The sequence below is a fragment of the Eutrigla gurnardus genome (assembly GCF_963514095.1).
Source record: "Eutrigla gurnardus genome assembly, chromosome: 1".
NCBI classification, from domain to species: domain Eukaryota; kingdom Metazoa; phylum Chordata; class Actinopteri; order Perciformes; family Triglidae; genus Eutrigla; species Eutrigla gurnardus.
In genome coordinates, this window is record NC_139915.1 from 19,636,720 (window position 1) to 19,656,326 (window position 19,607).

At 40.1% G+C, this 19,607-nt stretch overlaps 1 protein-coding gene across 1 annotated transcript in view; it reads left to right on the forward strand.

Moving 5' to 3' along the window:
* The first annotated feature begins 2,567 nt into the window (after nt 1-2,567).
* Nucleotides 2,568-19,607, forward strand: part of aldh1a3 (aldehyde dehydrogenase 1 family, member A3) — a 49,635-nt gene continuing 32,595 nt past the window's right edge. Inside the window, exons 1-6 of the mRNA XM_084007162.1 lie at nt 2,568-2,706; nt 2,812-2,916; nt 3,379-3,519; nt 6,053-6,182; nt 12,238-12,299; nt 18,498-18,626. Of these exons, the coding sequence (XP_083863288.1) occupies nt 2,608-2,706; nt 2,812-2,916; nt 3,379-3,519; nt 6,053-6,182; nt 12,238-12,299; nt 18,498-18,626 (666 nt within the window). The 5' untranslated portion in view covers nt 2,568-2,607. The remainder of the gene's footprint in view (nt 2,707-2,811; nt 2,917-3,378; nt 3,520-6,052; nt 6,183-12,237; nt 12,300-18,497; nt 18,627-19,607) is intronic.

Below are 19,607 nucleotides of genomic sequence, written 5' to 3' on the forward strand. Positions count from 1 at the left end.
AGTAACAAATCTATCTACTAGGGCTGTTGGAATGAACTTCGGTAATTGAATATAATTTGAATAGTGAAAAAAATCGGTACTATTCAAGTGCTGAAATCAGTATTTTTTCTCTTTTTTTTTTTTAGAAAAGTGTTTCCAAATGTTAGCAAATCTCGCCCTCCTCGCCTTGGACTACCCACATAAATGGATGCTTTTGACACAGATGAACAATAAAGTTTTCTGATTCACAATCTCACTATCAGAAGTAGCAGCCGCTCGGCAGCACTCGGTGACATGAATACAAAGATATCGACGGACCTCTAGATGCAGTCATGACAAAGATGCATTCATGCTGCTTAATTCTAGCTCGATCGACCCGCATCTCCATCTTCTTATTCATCTGGAACAAGACCAACAGCAGGATGTCGTGAGAATGTGGAAGTAGAGCTGACGGTGAGACGAGGAGGGTGGAGCCATGGCAACGGGGACACAGCGTCCTCAGGAGAACGGCAATGTGGTTGTTTTACTTTCTTAATTCTTACTTATCTAGAAAGCAGTCAGCTGTTGGTAATTCAACCGATTTATTGGTAATGTTTTTGGAACTCGTTGACTGGAAATTGACAGCTCAAGTATCTACTAGCAAGTGGTGTGCCTGATTTATCTTATAAAGAGCACCAAATGATTGAAAGAACGAATAAAAAAAATATCTGTTTGTTCTCTATGTTCAAAATTGTAATGGATACGGATGGCCTCATCTAAAGAATTTGTTGATATCTCACTTGCTGTAAATCCCTCAAACTGTTTGAGCAATGAATTCAGGGCAGGTTCCTGCTTATTTGCATGGGTCTGGCCCCATGCTTTGCATTTCATATTGTCCCCCCCCCCCCAAAAAAAAAAAAAAAAAAACACACACACATACACACACACACACACACACACACACACACACACACACACACACACACACACATTCACTCACACACCATCCCCCAACGTTCAATCCCTTTGAATCTCTCTCTCTCTCTCTCTCTCTCTCTCTCTCTCTCTCTCTCTCTCTCTCTCTCTCTCTCTCTCTCTCATTAAGAAGTGTTAGAAAGTTGCTGGAGTGAGAAATGAGCCTGCGAAAGCCCGTTGTCCTAATTAAACTTTGACATAAAGAGTGACAAGAAGCGATGAAGGGGAAACAATAGCAGACTGTGTATGTAGTGCGAGCTTGGAGCAAGCAAGCAGCTTTGTCCTCATGAACAAAAGCACTTGTTTGCATGTGTTCAACTCCATTCAACTTCAGCAAGCCCAGGTGCGAAAACCAACTTTGCAAGGAACATCACAACGCATAACACCTTTGCACAGGTGATGAACAGCCTGCAGTCTGTGCAAATAGGCAGACAGCAGGAGATCAAAGCTGCTGTGTTGCCATGTAAATATTGTGCAGCCGAATTAATTCAGTCTCATTACTGCCATTGCCTGGATTGATACAGTCAAGACTTAAGGTATTAAAGTGTACTTTTCACTCCCCCTTCTATTTGTTATCTAAAAGACATCCAGAGCATTATTATAGCAGAAAATGAAATAAAATGTATATAATGTATTGTAATAACGACTGAGCAGAGGCTGAAGTCACTCTTCCTCTGTGTGTGTTGATATCAGAGCTTCTCTGTGTTTTGTTGACATAGCCAGTCCGGTCGAGATGCTGCTAGCTGCCATCTCAAATGTTGGCATGTTGGGAGCCTTGTGGCAGCCTTTCTCCTAAAAAGTACGTTCTCACACAACTTAACTGCATTGTGAACTGTGTTTTGAGGGAAACATATTTTGTTGTGGATTACAGTTGTTCTTGACGCATCATAAATTCGTTTAGAAGGAGTCCATCAGAAGTCCACATAGGGAGGAGGTCTGGGTGGTGGACCGGTCAAAGAAACACAGTAAAGTACTTTTTTCTGTTCTGTTTTGTTTCAATGTCATGTCATTTTCAGCCTAACCATGATGGTTTTTACTGTCATCTTCTAACAACACGTTTCTAACCATGTAAAACTGGGGTCCTTAGGAAACCTTATTTGGAGTGAAGTTTAGTTGAATGGGAATGTAATGTTGTGGGAGAGGCGGTTGAATGTGGAGATAACAGATATGTACTGAATAGAGTGCTGCAGCAATGAGTCCTAAAACCCATGTCTGGTGGTAATATATGTCATTGCTTTTATAACTGATTCAAACTACCTGTTATATTAATAATCCTTGTATTATTACTAAGAAATTAATAAGAATGACCTTTTACATGAGACCAGATATATGCATATAGGCCTTAAAGTTCAGGAGCTATTCCTGATTAATTTTGACTATATATTTTTTTTCTTCTACGGGATAGGGCTCTGGTTTATGAGGTAAAGCATATCACATGGCCAATATCCTCCACAATATTCACACAGCATTAGTAATAACTGGATGCATGTTGCAGGATGTTTCCAAGGTTCTGCAAGAACAAGAATCCCCTCTGATAAGGGCACTTCATGAGCTGAGGGGCGGAGTTGAGAGGAGGGAGGAACTCCACATTCTTATAAAACGCCAGTGGATGTGCTGACAGCATTGAGTAGACGAAGCAGACAGACTGGCCCTGGACTGTACTGCTGACCCAGAATGGCACAGAACGGATCAACAGAGAACGGACTGACTGATGGGATCCCAGCTTTGCCTTTTCCTCAGCCTGTCAAAGTCCAGGAGGTCAGACACACCAAGGTACCAAGTTCAATTGCTTCAAGAAGTATTTACTCTGATAATTTGCAAATTTCAATCGCGTGTCAGTTGATGTACAAACCAAACACTCTTCCTCACTTTCCACAGCTTTTCATAGACAATGAATGGCACATTTCCAGCAGTGGAAGGACGTTTCCAACGTTCAACCCAGCAACAGGTGTCAAAATCTGTGATGTGGAAGAAGCAGACAAAGTAAGTAGGCATCCATTATTATTATTATTATTATTATTATTATTATTATTATTATTATTATTATTATTATTATTATTATTATTATTATATAATGATCACTCTTAATTTAAGCTTCCTACACAAAAATTAAGACCTTAACTACACATTGTTTATCTGCTTTGGCTCTAATGAATAAGGGGGACTTGTGGCCAAACTTCATTAAAAGATCTGTCAATGTAAGGTGTTGTGCTTGTCAGAAGAATGTATATGAAATCCAGCATGACATATTTATGAACAACAAATATTACAACCACTCCGCTAATTGTTTTTGGTACTATAGTTACGTATTGGGCCCTGAAACTTTCAGAGAAAGTCGTTCTGTGCGCACGTGCTGTACGCACGGCACGCTCGGTAGATTCTAATCTCTGTTAAAGCATCGTATTTAACTTTGTGTCCTGAACCCGCCCTCTTCCTTTTCTGTAGGACGACGTGGACAAGGCGGTGGTGGCAGCCAAGGCGGCCGGGCAGAGAGGCTCCACGTGGAGGAGAATGGACGCGTCCAGTCGCGGGAGGCTGCTGCACAGACTGGCCGACCTGATGGAGAGGGACCGGCTGTTGCTGGCGGTGGGTTCTCTCACAGAACTTTCTTTATCCTACACACACACAATCATACAGCACACAGCGTGTACGGTTGGTTTCTATTTTAGAATGTAAACGCAATTTTTCCTTTGAAAAATAATTACTTTTTTGTAGTTCAGGTCAATTATAGAAGACAAATAACTTTAAAATGAATTAATGGTGGAATCATTAGATTTACACCAAAATAAATATGACTTAAATTCAAAATCGAAAATCTCAGTATGGGTGTATGGGCAAATGGCTGTATGGGTGAAGTATGGGTGAAGTATGGGTGAATAACAATTAAAAAATGGCTGTACAGTATATTATTTAATAATTATTACTGAGGCATTAACTTGTAATAATTAATTATTAATAATAATAATTATTATTATTATTAATAATGCTGTACAATATGTTATGGTAGCTCTCTTTTTTGTGTTTTTATATGTAAGTGTACTTACAATGTAAATAGTGAATTAGAGCAACTGTAGTTAGTAACCTGCAGTAGATGTGTTAACTTGCTTTCCATCACTGCTGATTTATTTCTTCTTCCTCTTTGCTGAGTCTTTTCTCACGTTTACATAAAGTCAGATCTGTAAAGAACATTCCGTTAATGACCATGAGTCGCTGAAATACACAACTAACTAACTGTGCTATATGTTTCAACTGAACGTTTTCTCCTGGTTCAGACATTCATAAAAATATAGGTCAATTAAAGACATAGGTTCTCTTTCCTAAGCAACAAACGTATGTGATTTCTATTCTGCAGCTGAAAAATGTCCATGTGCTGTCATGATGTTGACTTATTCATATCAGGGATTGGCCTATATTATTGCATGACATCATGACACTGTGACCCCACCCTAGTCTCTTTTTCCTTCTTTGTAATGATTGCTGGATGTTGCTTTCCCTCCCTTTCAGATTGTTTGGAATGAAATCCTCATTGCTGTGCCCGTTCACTCTGTTTAGCTGCCAGCTTGCATTAAGACTTCGATCTGTAAATGAAACCTTACAGATGTGAGTGAAGTAATAATACCAGATTGCATGTGACTGCTAATTGCAAACATGCTCTGGAGTGGTAGTGTGCAGGGTATGGCTAATTACGCTAAATTCCCAGCTATGTTTGGGGAAAATAAAGACCAGATTCGGACCATTTAAAGGTACAGTGAAGTAGTACAGTGGGTTGAGTGTCTGCTGGAGCTGCAGAGACTCGCTTCTTATTTTCACTTTTCCTGTTAAATAAAAGGAACTCCAGTAAACATGATAGATGTTGGTACACTGATATATTCAAACATAATCATTAATTGTTAACATAATCAATCATAAACTTTTACATGGGTTTCTTAAAGCTATGTATTTATCAATTCACTGTCACATCATTTCATGTGACCTCATGTTAGAAAAGAAAGTGAGGTTGTTGTTAATCTATAGTAGTTATGTTACATTGTTACGTTACGTTACATTACCTTGTTATGTTAAATTTTACATCAGTGGTTTTCAAACTGGAGGGCGCGGCGAATAGGGCCCTGTGATTTCCGCAACGTGGAAAACGCAGACGGAATCACAGAATTTTAAAATGAAAATTGAATTATATGTAAGATGCGGAATTTATAAAAAACGGGATTTCCCCGAACATTGTTAGTGTTTTTCAGCGCACCTAAGCTGAAAGAGAAGACAAAAAGAAGAAAAATACACGTTGTCGGGAGTCTCTACTGTGTTTTAGTGTAATTAACGGGCACATCGCTTCATCCAGTATCTGTCCTCTGTTTCACTGGCAATTTTTATAATACAGTTTACAGTTTGTAACTAAAAATTATGGACAACCTGCACTGTATGAGAAGAGGCCTGGAAGGATTCATAATATGTATTTAAGGGGAGATGAATAACTAATAGATATCACCATGCAACTTCCCCAATTAATGACTTATAGCGTGTTCATTTTGGATTTTTCTGAAAGTTTTCTGAAAATGTATATCTGAATATGCAAATGATACATTATTTTATTACTTTCTAATCTGTGCACTGTACTACTACTACTGTACAACAACCAGGTTCAAAATTCTTTCATTTTGTTGACATATTAGAATCAAATGTTTTAAAGAGGGATTTTTGGATATCTGGTATTACTCCACATATCAGAAAATACTACTACTACTACTAACAGCCATTTAAAAAAGGCTATGAATGATGAACAGATCCTCTGTAAAAAGCTTCATAAACTGGAAGGTTTGGTGCATGTCAGAGCTACAGACGCGGCGAATTCTGGCTAAGAGTCTTAAAAAATGCATTCAGAGAGAACAGCCTTGGATTGTAAATAATTACAGACATTTTGAAGAATACAGGTGAATAGAGTAAAACAAATTTAACTTATACATTACACCATGAATCTTCTACTACCCCCGTTGATTACTGACTTATCAACAATACTTTTTTGTATAACAAGTTTCTGAGTCAATGCAATACAGTCACAAACCACACGTCTGTAGTTACCAAGATTTGAGCTTGAACAGTGATGCTAGTTGTCCTCATTCTTTAGACCCTGGAGACGCAGGACACTGGGAAGCCTTTCCTGCAGTCCTTCTTCATTGACCTGGACGGCAGCATCAAAACCCTCCGTTACTACGCAGGTTGGACAGACAAGATCCACGGCAAGAGTCTCCCTGTAGGTGAGTGTGTGTCACATAAAGTACTTGGAGTACAGAGACAAATCCCTCTCCATTTAAGTGTTGACTTATTTAGGTAAACTTAAAACTACACTTTTAACCTCTCAGCAGTTTGTCCCTCCTTAGGGTATTTAAAGGAAAATACCATTGTTACTACATGTCATTGTCCATTGACAACATCAACCAGCGAGCTTACATAAACCTTTACCAAAACTGCTTTTAGATATTGTGAGATTTTTGTTTGTTTGTTTGTTTATGTTTTGTCCATATTCATGTTTCAGCATGTTCCTGTACATGTTTGTCAAATTTGAGTAAAAACTCAACTGGTCGTTAAAATCCTCCTTTTAGCTCAAATTCAGTTCTTGTAAGGAACTATTTTTCCAGGCATAATAACATTCAGCCCAATGGCTCTATTGGCTCTTTGTGATTGACAGCTCAGAGGGCAGAACCAAAGTAGAAAGGAGGTCAACGATTGCCTGAAAGTTACACCTCCGACTTGTGTGAGTTTCAGGCTTGTACTAATACGACTCAACAGTCTCCATAAATGAATGATGTCCAACTTCTCCCGGTACGGTTTGCTCATATTCATACTGGGAGTGTTAGGAAGTTCTCTGACCAGTATCTTCCTCTCTACATTGAAATGTGGACCGTAAACCAACGTTGAGCGGTTTCTCATACACGTTTGTTTATGTCACTGCTTCCTGGTTACAAAGTCCAATCAGAGTCAGCCAGAGAACTGTTGGCCAATGGAATGCAGCCAAGGGAACATAACTTTTATTTGATACATCAATTTTAGATAAAATAAACAATGCAGTGATTTTCACAAGGTACCTTAACCCAGAGACTAAACAGTATTGTAGAGTGTTTTTACACCGGAGGGTGGCAGGCATCATTTGTTGTGTGTACAAAAAAAATTAAATATTATTTTAATATTTTCAACTTCAGGGGGCATCTGAATACATGTCTATGAGAAAATGGTCCTACTCCTCTCTTGATTTATTATCTCAGTAAACATTGTAAACATGAGTTTATGGTCTCAATCTCTAGTTTCAAGTCTTCTTCAATCCAGCATGATGTTCATTTCTTACATTATGGTCCATTTAGAGTCCAACAGACCAGAAAGCAGGGGATGTTTTAGGGGCGGGGCTACCTGATAATTGATACCACGTTGCTCTTCCACAGTCCACACTTCCTCACGTTGCAAATTCCAAGATGGCGACAGCCAAAATGCTAAACTCAAGGCTTAAATATCATCGTCCACCAACCAATGGGGAAATGGGAAATGCTCCTCTTTTCCCATTCCAGCTGGGAAAAGAGGAACATTTTGGCATTGATGAATTTGATTCTTCAACTATTATACTCGAGCATGAATTAATAATTTGATGTTTTCCCCTTCTCTTGAGCGCTTTACAAAATGATGCAAAATGAATGAATGAATGAATATACCAAGATCATCAAGAGTGTGCACATGATAATTATTAACAAAGAAATAAGTTACTTAGTATAGTGGAGGTTCAGGATTGTCTTTAAACCTGGGTGGGATCTGGTCCAGCCTCCTAATACTTCCCCCTCTTGTCAGATCCTACTTTGCCTCTGCAGGACGGCAGATAGACAAAACACGGCTGCCTTTTCCTCCTGATTACATCCCAATAGAGTGATGAGAGATGTGAGTCACGGCAGGACAAAAGGAAGAGGAAGAGGCAGAGATAGTAATCAGTGAGGTGTGAGGATTAACAATCAGCATTGGCTCAATGCCTCGCCGTTCAGCCAGTAATCCCCACCTTTGTACTGGAGCAGTTTCACTACCAGTCAATCATCAGGATTACATGCATACCTCAGTTGTAGCCAGCTACACACACATTTCAATGGGAGAGCTGTATAGACTGATCGTTTCATTGGATGCATATGACGCCAAAGTAAAACATTTTCTGTTACACTGAAAAGCTTCTCTTTTAGTATGTGCAGTGCACATTATTATTTTTCTGATTGTTTCATGCTCTCCTAAAAATTACATTCTCACACAACTTAACTCTATTGTGAATTATATTTAGAGGGGGTCATATTTTGTGGTGATTACGTTTGCTCTTGACATGTCACAAATGAGTTCCAAATTAGTCTGTGGAAGTCCACATAGGGAGGAGATCTTGGTGGTGGATGTGTCAAAAAACACAGGACACAGGCCAAAAAATATGTTTCCCTGGAAATGGAATTGATATCGCAGTTAATTGATGTTCTAAAGCAGAAATCTCCACATCCACACCTCCTCACAAACATACATCTTCATCCTGCTGTGGCCTGCCTGCGTCCCTCAGGTCTGTGAGCGGTACACCGAGAGGCTTGACATTTGATCTGGGAATGAGAGCGGGCTGCACACTCTGGTTATTGACTGACGTAGGGTCCAGATGCACTTTGACGATGTGGGGATGATGTGGGGAGCAGATTCTCTGTAGATACAGACTCCACCGCACACATCTTATGGGTCATAGTGATGATTGAGAGGGATTATGCTTGTAGCTGTCTATACATTGTTTCAAAGGAAATGGTTGCATATTATACCTTTTAGGATGCTGCACAGGATTCTCCCTTGTGTGAGTTCAAAATACGAGCCTACAAATGCAGTCAAATATCACAATGTTTTTCCAGTCTGTCATTTAATAATAACTCAGCCAGTTGTATCTGCATATTGACACTAAGAGAGAAAGAAATGTTATCACTTTTCATTTCATTCATTCCCTTTATTTCCACTGTTTTTCTGCCACCACAATGCACAGTGATGTCAACATGATGTCTCCTCCAAAATGGTCTATTTGACTTGGAAAACTGGTCATTAATCCATACATAGAATCATTTCAAGACAGAGCAAAGATGCAGGGGTCCAGTTGACATTAAACTACCAATAAATCTACACCACGAATGTCAACATTAACAATGCTCTAAGTCAACAGCAAAAAGTAAATCATCATAAATCAAACATATTGGGAAGGTTACTTATAGTTTAATGTGCACACCATCTAAAAGACTACATTGCTATCAACACTGGCTTATGGCTTTCTTTATTGATTTTTCAACATAAAAAAGAGACAAACAATGTGACAATATTCTAAAAAATGGAATAAAATAAAATTGAATTAATAATTGAATTAAGACAAATCAAGCAACAACAGCTAACATGGTTGGCCACCAGGGGGCTATTGCACAAAAGCAGAATTGAGATATCCAGGATAAATGACTAAGCTGGGTTCAACATATACCAGTGAGAGCAGTCTGGCTTAACTGGTTGCACAAAGGTCAAACCAGGATGAACAGCTGACTAAGTGAAGCTAGGTTCAACTAATCCTTCCTCAACTAGACCCTGAAATCCATCACGGATTCATTGATGCAGATCCCAAATTCACCATGACGATGACGCGTGTGGCGTACTCCCACAAACTGAGCACAAGCTTTTGATGGAGGTGTATGAGGAGTTCAAGCTCTTCCGTAAAAAGAAGAACTGTGTCTTAATGAACCAGAAGATGTTATATTGTTACTGTAACGCTTTAATCTGGAGTTTAAATACTACAGTATATGTAACAATGTTGACAGGTACGGTGGCTGGGGAGGAACATACAAGGCTAACTCACACTTTACAACAGCCCCCCCCAGTGGTTTATCAATACATTACACCCAGAATCACAGAGAGGGAGCCAGGGGGACTCACAGTCTGGTTACCGGACCGCTGGTCTTAAACTGATGGTGCAAACTTTTACTGAACAATATAAACAGCTGAACACAATTATAACTGTTCCCATGACGATCTGCATAATTGAATAAAATGTATGAATATAGGTTGAATGAATGTAAAACAATGGTCACAGTGTTTAAATAATAACAGCAGGCTACTCCACTGGATGGTAAATTGTAAGGAGCAGTGGAATAACTGTAATGAACATGTTGGTTTCCCAACAAAGTAACTGAGATACAGATCAGATTGATAGATCATGTTAGCTTGGTCTGGAGCAGGCTAGCTCCACAGGATAAATCTCCATGGTAACTTATTCCATAACATATGAGACATGCTTTCATGCAACCGGGTCACGGATAACTTCAGCTAGGATGACTGGGAAATCCCTTATCTAGGTTTTGTGCAATAGTCCCCTGGTATCAGCTTTTGGTGGCCAAACTGAAAATACAATTGCCATCAGTGACATTGAATTGGCAAGAATTGGTTGACAATTTCTCCAAACAGTTGCCAGTGGAAGCCCTGCCTACACACAGTTTATCCTGAATTTTGATTTTGAAAAAACAACTCTAAAGATCATACATGAACGTGTGATGGCCTTATACCAAGCCAAGTAATTCACACCAAATTATAAATATGCTAAATGCTAGAAGAACAAAGACAATCCCCTGTGGCACTCCGCATGAGGTTGACTAGATAAATGACCACAAATTTACTCAAATTGATCAAATCTGCTAATTTCAAAAGTGTTTTTTGATGTAGCTCCATCAATCCAGATCTTCCTGTCTCTGATTTTCTATGTAGAAGGTGTTAGCTTAGCAGGCTACAGTCAGCCTGGGGCTACCTGTCTGAATCTTGTGTTACACACTGATGGCAGCTCAAAGATAGCAGCTGGAGATGAGTCCTGCTGTAGGGTAGTCTCCCAGTCTGGGATTAGTCATAAGGGAAACTGGAGAAGGTCAGAGTGCAGACTGGCATGCCAGGTTTGACCAGTTATCATCCATATACAGTACAACTTTAGTCTCGTAAAGAAGGAGCAATGTGTATCATGATTTTTTTTAAATAAAAGGCTATTAAATTCAAGAAACCACAAGTTGTTTGTCCATACACTCCAGAATGACATAGAAGTGGTTTCTGATGTGATGGACTGTTTAAAATGGAAAACAAAGGTGATGTTAAAGGCTTAGCTTTGGAAACCTCTTGGTTCATGTTAACAAGGTTACTTAGGTTTAGGGGACCAGTTTGTCACCCTGGGTATGATGATAAACACTTGGTTGTGGTTCAGAAATGGTCGCAGTTTAAAAACCACAGGAAGAGAACACCAGTCAGCAGTGTTACATCTCAGACTTCAGAAATGTCATCGTTTTAACTTTGAGCTAACTGAACAACTTTCTGTTTACCTTCACACATCACCATTCATATAGTGCACATTTACATTTCTACAATCTAAGCCTGCCCACTTTTTTTGCACTCCAATCAAATGCAAAGGATTTTATCTAAATTTCTCTTGTAACTGACTCAAATATCCATTTCACTGGGGAATACTGACAGTACAGAAGATAAATATGCTCTAGCTTCTGTGGCTAAAAACACTATGTATAAACCACAAATTTGATATAGGAAGTTGACAGTCATGATGACGTCACTCGTTGGTTTGTGGACTACAGTTTTGAAGTGTTGAGTTCGGCATTTTGGCCGTTGCCATCTTGTAATTTTTTGCAATCGGGGAAGGAAGTGACCATATTTGGACTGTGGAGGAGCGAAGGGTGGATCTGAAGAACACAAGCAGCAGAGCAGCACCCTTACTGGATCTGGATCCATCTGGATTCTGGTGTGAAGCTGTTCATAATTCAATGTCAACTTTACAGCTAAGTGTAAGTACAGCTAAGCTAAGTAGCTAATTGCATTGGTAGCCTGGTAGCAACCTGTCAATCAGCAGGTAAGCCCCACCCCCTAGAGCATCCCCTGCTTTCTTGTCTGTTGACTCTAAATGGACCATAATGTACTAAATGAACATCATGCTGGATTGAAGAAGACTTGAAACTAGAGATTTGAGACCATAAACTCATGTTTACAATGTTTACTGAGATAATACATCAAGAGAGAAGTAGGCTCATTTTCTCATAAACTTCTATACAATCAGAGGAGTCACCCCCTGATGACCAGCAGAGAGAATCACAGTTTAAGGCACTTCAGCTTGGCTTCACTGTTTAGAACCCGCAGTTACCACCTAAAAACTACCTCATTGTGCTACTCATTGTGTTATTTTTAAAGAAACAAAAACAAGATACTTGCAGTGACAGTGGATCACAGTGTACTGTTTCTGTTTTTTTTTCACAGATGAAACCTTCATGTGTTTAACCAAACATGAGCCTGTTGGCGTATGTGGAGCCATCATTCCGGTAAGTGTAGAGGGGATCTGGTTTCAATTTATGAGCAATAACATATAATAGCAATTGTTATGACCGTAGTTTGGCTTGGTGTGAAAATGAAACGCACACATTCACACTGTAAATAAAATCAAACAAAACAACACATAACATTGTTGTTTATGTACTGTTACAGTGTGTGTGTGTGTGTGTGTGTGTGTGTGTGTGTGTGTGTGTGTGTGTGTCCAGTAAAAGTACTTCAGGATGGCTGACTGTTCTGCTGTAATACCATCTGTTCTTGATAAGCATTTAAAAATCAGAACAGTAACAATATCTAATTTATAACTTGAGTCCAACACACGGTTGTGATGCCAACCTGGCCTACTGTATGTCTAACTACAGTATGGATGATATTGTCCTGAAAAAATATATAATATATGAACGTTAATCAGTTGGTGACAGACAAATCATTTTTTGACCCTGTTTGAGGTGAAGTAAACATCAAAAATGCTTTACCACGAGCTACAACTAGGAACTACGCTAACTACGGTGATGCAGATCTTCTTCCAAGATGGAATTCCTTTGAGCATCCACATTGTTGGAACCCTTCCGCATCGTCAGCAGGGATCTCAGGGTCTCAGGTGTTTCACCCCTTAACCTGAACACCTCGCCTGAGTGGGCCAGCAAAGACCGACTAGCCTTCACCTGCAGAAGGGTTCCAACTGTGGGCTCTCTTCAGCCACAGCCATCTTGAGCTGGACTCGGCTGCTGCGGCTATGTCCCTGGTGGCTTTCTTCAGCTGTTTGGGTTCCAGCCCCACCCTCTGCAGGAAGTAGCTCACCTGCGGCAGCCAACTTCAATGGGATAGCTGGTTGCATGCCACCCCTTTAACACAGCTTCGTCGACTAGGTCCTGGTATTTGGCTTTCTTCAGTTGGTGGGATGTGGCCAGCCTCTCTTCCCGGGGTACCGTGAGCTCAGCAACAATAATTGTTTTTGTGCTCCTGGATAGCAAGACCATATCTGGTCGAAGGGAGGTCACTGCCACCTCCTGTGGGAAGACAAGTTTCCTCTTCAGGTCCACACTCAACTCCCAGTCTGAGGCTCCTTGCAGGGTAAAGGGAATTGTGTCATAAAATACACATGCAATGTTTTTCAATTTAAAAGATAATTTTGCACAGGCTATCGGACAAATGGACCCGATGAGACATTTTTTGCACTATTGAGATTTCAGAACAATTGGCCACCAACTTCTGATGAAAGTACGCTTTACGTATCCAAGTTAATTTGCGCCAAACCGGAAATGTGCCTAATTTGCATTTCTTTTTTGAAGCGTTTCAAAAGTTTGCGTAACATGTGCTAGTGCCGACACATAGGGCCCTAGTTTCGTGGCGCAGCACAGGGCGGCGCAGGGTGGCGGAGCCGGCATAATGCAAGTTTCGACCCGCGCAGCCTTGCGCACGGTCAGTTTGGCAGTTTGGTGGATCGCCTGCGCCAAGATGGGTGTGGCGGCGCAGCAGGGGGAGTCACAGATTCAGCTTGGCGTAGCGGAAGTTTCGTGGCAAAAAGCCTCACCGCAAGGCGCAAGGCGAAAATAAAGTCCATTCATTCAAGGCGAATCACAGCTGGCGGAGTGGAAGTATGGCTGACGGCGCGCAGTGCGCACACGTCACCGAGATCTCACAGGCAGGTTTCCACAGTTCCAGGCACATTTAAATGCAATACATAATCACAACAAACACTATTTAATGCAACTAATTGAATCAACACGTGAATTTATATCTATATAGATTGTCCCGTCACATCTGACGTCAGATCAAAGGCGGATTGCACGCGTAACGGAAACTCAGCCTCTCGGACCAAAACATCTCCCTCTCTTTCTCCTGTTTTTAATAATATCGGCATTGTTATTATTATGATACGCACGCACAGCGCGTGATGCGCGTGGTGGGAGCGGCGGCGCTGCTTCTGTCATCGGGTTGTCAAGTGCACTGAACCTCCCCTAACGCATTAAAGGTGAGGAGAGGAGCTCATTTGATTGGTGAAGATCTGAATCGGCTGTATTAATCCCAGTCCACGCCTCGTCTCCTCCTCGTCTCCTCCTCGTCTCCCATTCACGCCTTCTTCTCCTCCCTCTTTCCCACTTGCGCCAGTGGGAGTGACGGGGGGTGTGCCTGCGCGAGCCTGCGCCAGCCTGCGCGGTGCACGAAACTTGCAAAGTCCAGGCGGACACACCCCGTCGGCGTGGCGCAGGTGCGCTGAGAGCTGACTGCGTGGATGAAGCATATCGCTGTTAAATGTTACTCATCCAGTCTGTCTCTCTGAGCTTAGTAACGTTGTGACTCTACTGATAGTTGTTACTGGAAATGCTCAGTGAGTCCACCACTTGCTGTAAGTCCGTACACTTTATACAGAAGTGTCCTGCTACAACAGTCACAATGCCAATGCTTCACATAAAAATGGCCACTATTAGTTAGCTAACTAGTGAGCCGTCTGTCTCCAGAGCTGCGTCCTCTCTCTTCCTGGTGAGCTGCGACATCACTTAACATCCCCACTGGTGCTGTCACCATGACAACAAACAACAATTAGCATTTTCTTTTGTACTTATCAAATGACCACTGAAAACAGTTAAAAAATTAATCTGTTCTGCTCTTATTATATATTTTTGTGGTATTCCCCAAAATGTCACGGTGTGCCTTTGACGCTGCAGGCCCTTTACACTTCAGCACGTTACAGCAGTGAATGGCTCTGTCATTTACACTGCCAATATCCCTGGCTTTCTTGGAACTATATATTTTGGCTAAATTGGAACCACTGAAGACTGAACTTAACGTTCCAGAGAAGCACAGATCATAAACGTGTAGTTCAAGTAAGATGACTGCACTTGATTGAAAGCACTGTCTGGATGTGAGGATGAAATAAAACCCTGCTAAGTGGACCAGAAACCTTATCTTAATCTTTGCTCTACTTAAACAAGATCTGCTCTTTGTTAATCCCTTCAGGGCTGTTCTTCCAAGAACACACAGCTTGGATTTACTTTCACACATCGGAAAATATATCTACTTTTTTTTTCTCCTTTTGATTATAACTTAGGGTAACTTAGGGATTTAGGGTAGGGCAATGTTTGGTGATTCACAACATTGTGTTGTACTTTGTGATACATCCAAGCAGACCCATATGTATAATTTCGACATCATTACAGAATACATGCCATTCGGTTTTATCTTTGAGCATAAGCCTATAACCTCTAATGTTGCTTTGGCAACAAAGGAACAAAACGGCTGTTGTTTGACGTGGGAGATTATATCATAAAAGTGAAATTTATACCAAAAGACATTTCATTACTGAAAGTACTGCTGGCGCGCACACAGCATGAGTCATTGTCCTTTCTACTCACTTGTGATCCCAAGATCCCTTAATGGCTCCAAATGTTGTAAAAGTTAACAATGCCTAAACAATAAATATGCAGCACTCACATGTGTTGCTGTCTAATTTGGGTTTGAGTGCTCAATTATTTGTCCATTGGTTTCCAACATGGAAATGAGCAGCTGGAAAATACATGACCTCTTTTCTGAATGTGTTTACTTTGAATGATCTCCCATTGCTCCCTTTTATTATCTTGTATATTCTCTCCAGACCAACATCCAAGTGATAAAGGGGATTTTTCTGGGAAAACCAAACTGCTGATAATGTGTGTGTTTTGCTTGGATTATTAGCCCCAGCTTGTGCCTCTCATGTAGTTTATTTTTTCCATTGGAGATGTTTGCAGTTATTATTACAAGTGGGTGACAGACATAAGCTACTGTTTACAAAAGCTTGTATCGGGATATTTTAAAGAAAATATTCTCTATATTATATATATATTATTATAGACTCATCCTCTTTGAACCCAAAATATGCAGTGTGAGTTTACAATGAGATAAAAACAGTGGGCGAATATGACTGTCAATTACTGTTTACATGCACCAAATATTAGTGGTTTTGTCTTAATATTCCTGCAGCCGTGCGTATTCCAAATGACGTTAGTTGTCTTTGTCCCTATTCTTACTCGCATCCTCTGGTCCATATGAGGAGAAAACCACCTCATCACTGTGGCCAGTGAATCCCAAGTCGAAGTGATTCTTGTTGCGTTTGAAAGGTTGATGGCCTACATGTTGTTTATCTCTTCAGCACAGGAAAAGTGGAATGGCAGGAGCTGCTTGTCATATTTAGATACTCTGAAATTGTCTGAATAATGTTTTACTTGGTTTGATTTAGTTAAAAAAACATGGTTTGGCTTTAAATTACTACATTTAAGCTATGGACATAAATGAAATTAAAGTCACCATGGCTTGGTTTCCCGCAGAACGCTAACAGCTGTTTCCTGCATGAAAGTCCTGTGTTTGTTTGACCCATCCACCACCCGACCTTCTCCCTACATGGACTATCAATCGAAACACATTTGTGATAAGTCAAAAACAAACTGCAACAAAAATACATTTACCTTGAAACATAATTCACAATGCAGATTATTTGTGTGGGAACGTACTTTTTAGAAGGCCAGGCATACTCAATTAGGTTTAGAGGTAAATGTATTTTCTCCTGGATTATGGTCGCAGTTTTAAATAGTTGTATATGTTGTAAATTGAAACAAAACAAAACAAAACCATCATGGTTTGGCTTTAAATTATTAAATATTTTACTTTATAAAAGCTATGGGCATACATTAGACATGGTTTCACACTGCTGTCTCTTCAGTGAAAGTCTAGTGTTTGTTTGACCCATCCACCATGGTGGTGCCCCTAATATATGGCCGAATCAGTGTGAGGCGGCAGGGGTTCGATTCTGAGCGCCTTTCAGATGTCCAAACTTCCCACCCTGTCCCTGAAGGTGAGCCGCGCCACAAAACACCTGTGTCTCATATTTCCACCACCCAAAAACTCATAAACCAAGGTGAGGGTTGGACTGGTAAACTGACACTTTCCTGCAGGCTCAGCCCCCTCGTCACCACCTCAGTCAGGTAAAATGTCTGCATCACTACAGGTGCCACATCAATCCAACCAGTTTATATAACCTGTTTCCACCACATTAAAAGTTGACTGTGTTAATTAACAGGCACACTGGAAGATAGGACGAGAACAACACAGTCACAGAGTTGCACATGGACGTACACAACATGTATTTGTATGAAGAATGCAAAAAGGAAACTTGCATCTTATCTTTGGCCAATTGCTGCATGACGGCGGAACTTTTTTCAGTGTAAATAAAAGTGCTTCAATGCCAGTGTTTACTTTTTCAGTTCAAGTTTTCTTTACGACTTATAATGTCATTTCTGATGCTAAAATATAGTGCCACTGTTTTGCGTCGTAGTGACACACGGATTTCACTATCGTTATCATTATTCAGTAAAAATATGCAATTGCAAGCTCAACAAAATGTGGTGAAAGGAGAAGAACTAGTAACATTAGCAGCACCGGAGCTAACAACTAACGCTAACGGAGGTTCCATTCAGTTACATCATGATGTGTTCATTCTCTATTCAGTAAAATGAGTCAACATTAGTATTGAGCAAAGGTAAATTACAATGCCTTCATGATGTGTTCAGTGTAATCTAGTAAAACTGAGTTTTATCGAAAAACTTGAATTAATCCAGTTGTCTGAAGGAGATACTTTCACAGCAATATAAAATAGATATTAGAGAGGTAATTATGACTTGTTTAACCTCCTCTAAGCAGCTTATAGTACATCATTTAAAGTACTAATGTTTAACCATTTTAAGCTTTTGTTTCCTAATTATGTGATTTTTGCGTTTTTATGGAAATAACCAGTATAGTTGACAACAACAAAGTAAAAAGGTAACATTTAGACTTTTTGATGGTTTACTGACTTCGGTGTGGTTGAATGATTTTTCAGGAAGATTTTGAAAAAGAAATCTTTGGCCTGTATCGGATGATATGGCCCATTGATGCTTGATATCGGCAGGTAAAAATCATAATTGAGGCATCCCTTAGTTATATTTGCTCTTTTGACTCATAACCAGAATATCATCATTTAGTAGAAATTGTTGCCTGGTCGATTGAATGAAAGAGAGGCCCAAAATAATGACAATTTGGCCTACAGACTTCTCACATTTTTGAATAGTCACTGGAGGGATGGAAGTTCAAAAGTGACCCAACAGCTAATTTAACAGCTGATCAACTGTTTAATGTGACTGTATGTGACATACTAACATGTGTTCTTATGTCTATGCTAGTGGAACTTTCCTCTGCTGATGTTCATGTGGAAGATGGCACCGGCCCTGAGTTGTGGAAACACTGTGGTCATCAAGCCAGCAGAGCAGACCCCCCTCACCGCCCTTCATGTTGGATCGCTCATCAAAGAGGTCTGATATTAGGCTGACAGAGGTTTCAACTTTAAACATTCCTGAACAGATTCTGGGCTTGTGTGCTTCTCATGTGAAAAGACTGCTGTTAGGTTTTCATAGAGACTGTTCCCGGCAGGGGGTACCATCTGGACCTGAACACTTCAACTATGTGTGGATCGGACTCCCACCGGTCCTTATCCTTCACTGGACATAATCACAGTTTAAGAAAGGTTTACATTTCACTCACATGTTCACTGTAATTATAGGTTTTACTGTCACTGTGATCTGCTAACAACTTCAAAACAACTTCATCTGCTGACATCCAAACCAAACCACAGTCTTTTCTGAAACATCCAAGTAGTTCCAACACTACAGAAGCTCGCTATAAAAAACATAATATAACTTTTCATAACAAATAGTACGAACCATTGTATCAGCCCATTCACCAGGAAAATGTTAGCATTGTATGTTTCTACAAACATTTACATTTACATTTAGGGCATTTAGCAGACGCTTTTGTCCAAAACAAAGTACATTTGTCAAAAAAAAGAAACCACAACAAATCATTTCCGATAGGTTGAATGTTGTTCAGTCAGAGTAAAGGTGGTTTAATAATGAGTTTAACAAGCAAGAAAGGCCACTAAGTGCTGGTGGGAGGGCTGGTAAAACCAACATAGTACTTTCACCCAGCAGACAGTTGGTCGTGTCCCATGTGAAACCAAAAGCAAACGTTCACTTAACCCTTGTTACGTAACATTACATAAAAATGTATTTTATTTATATGCCATTGTTATGTTACATTGTTACGTTATTACAGATTTGAACACATACCATCATCTTGTTGCCTAAACCTAACCAATCTAATCGTTTCACAACATTAACCATGTGACATTTGCATTTCTGCAAGCATAGTACGAGGCTGATAGGTAATATATATATATATATATATATATATATATATATATATATATATATATATACACTCACCGGCCACTTTAT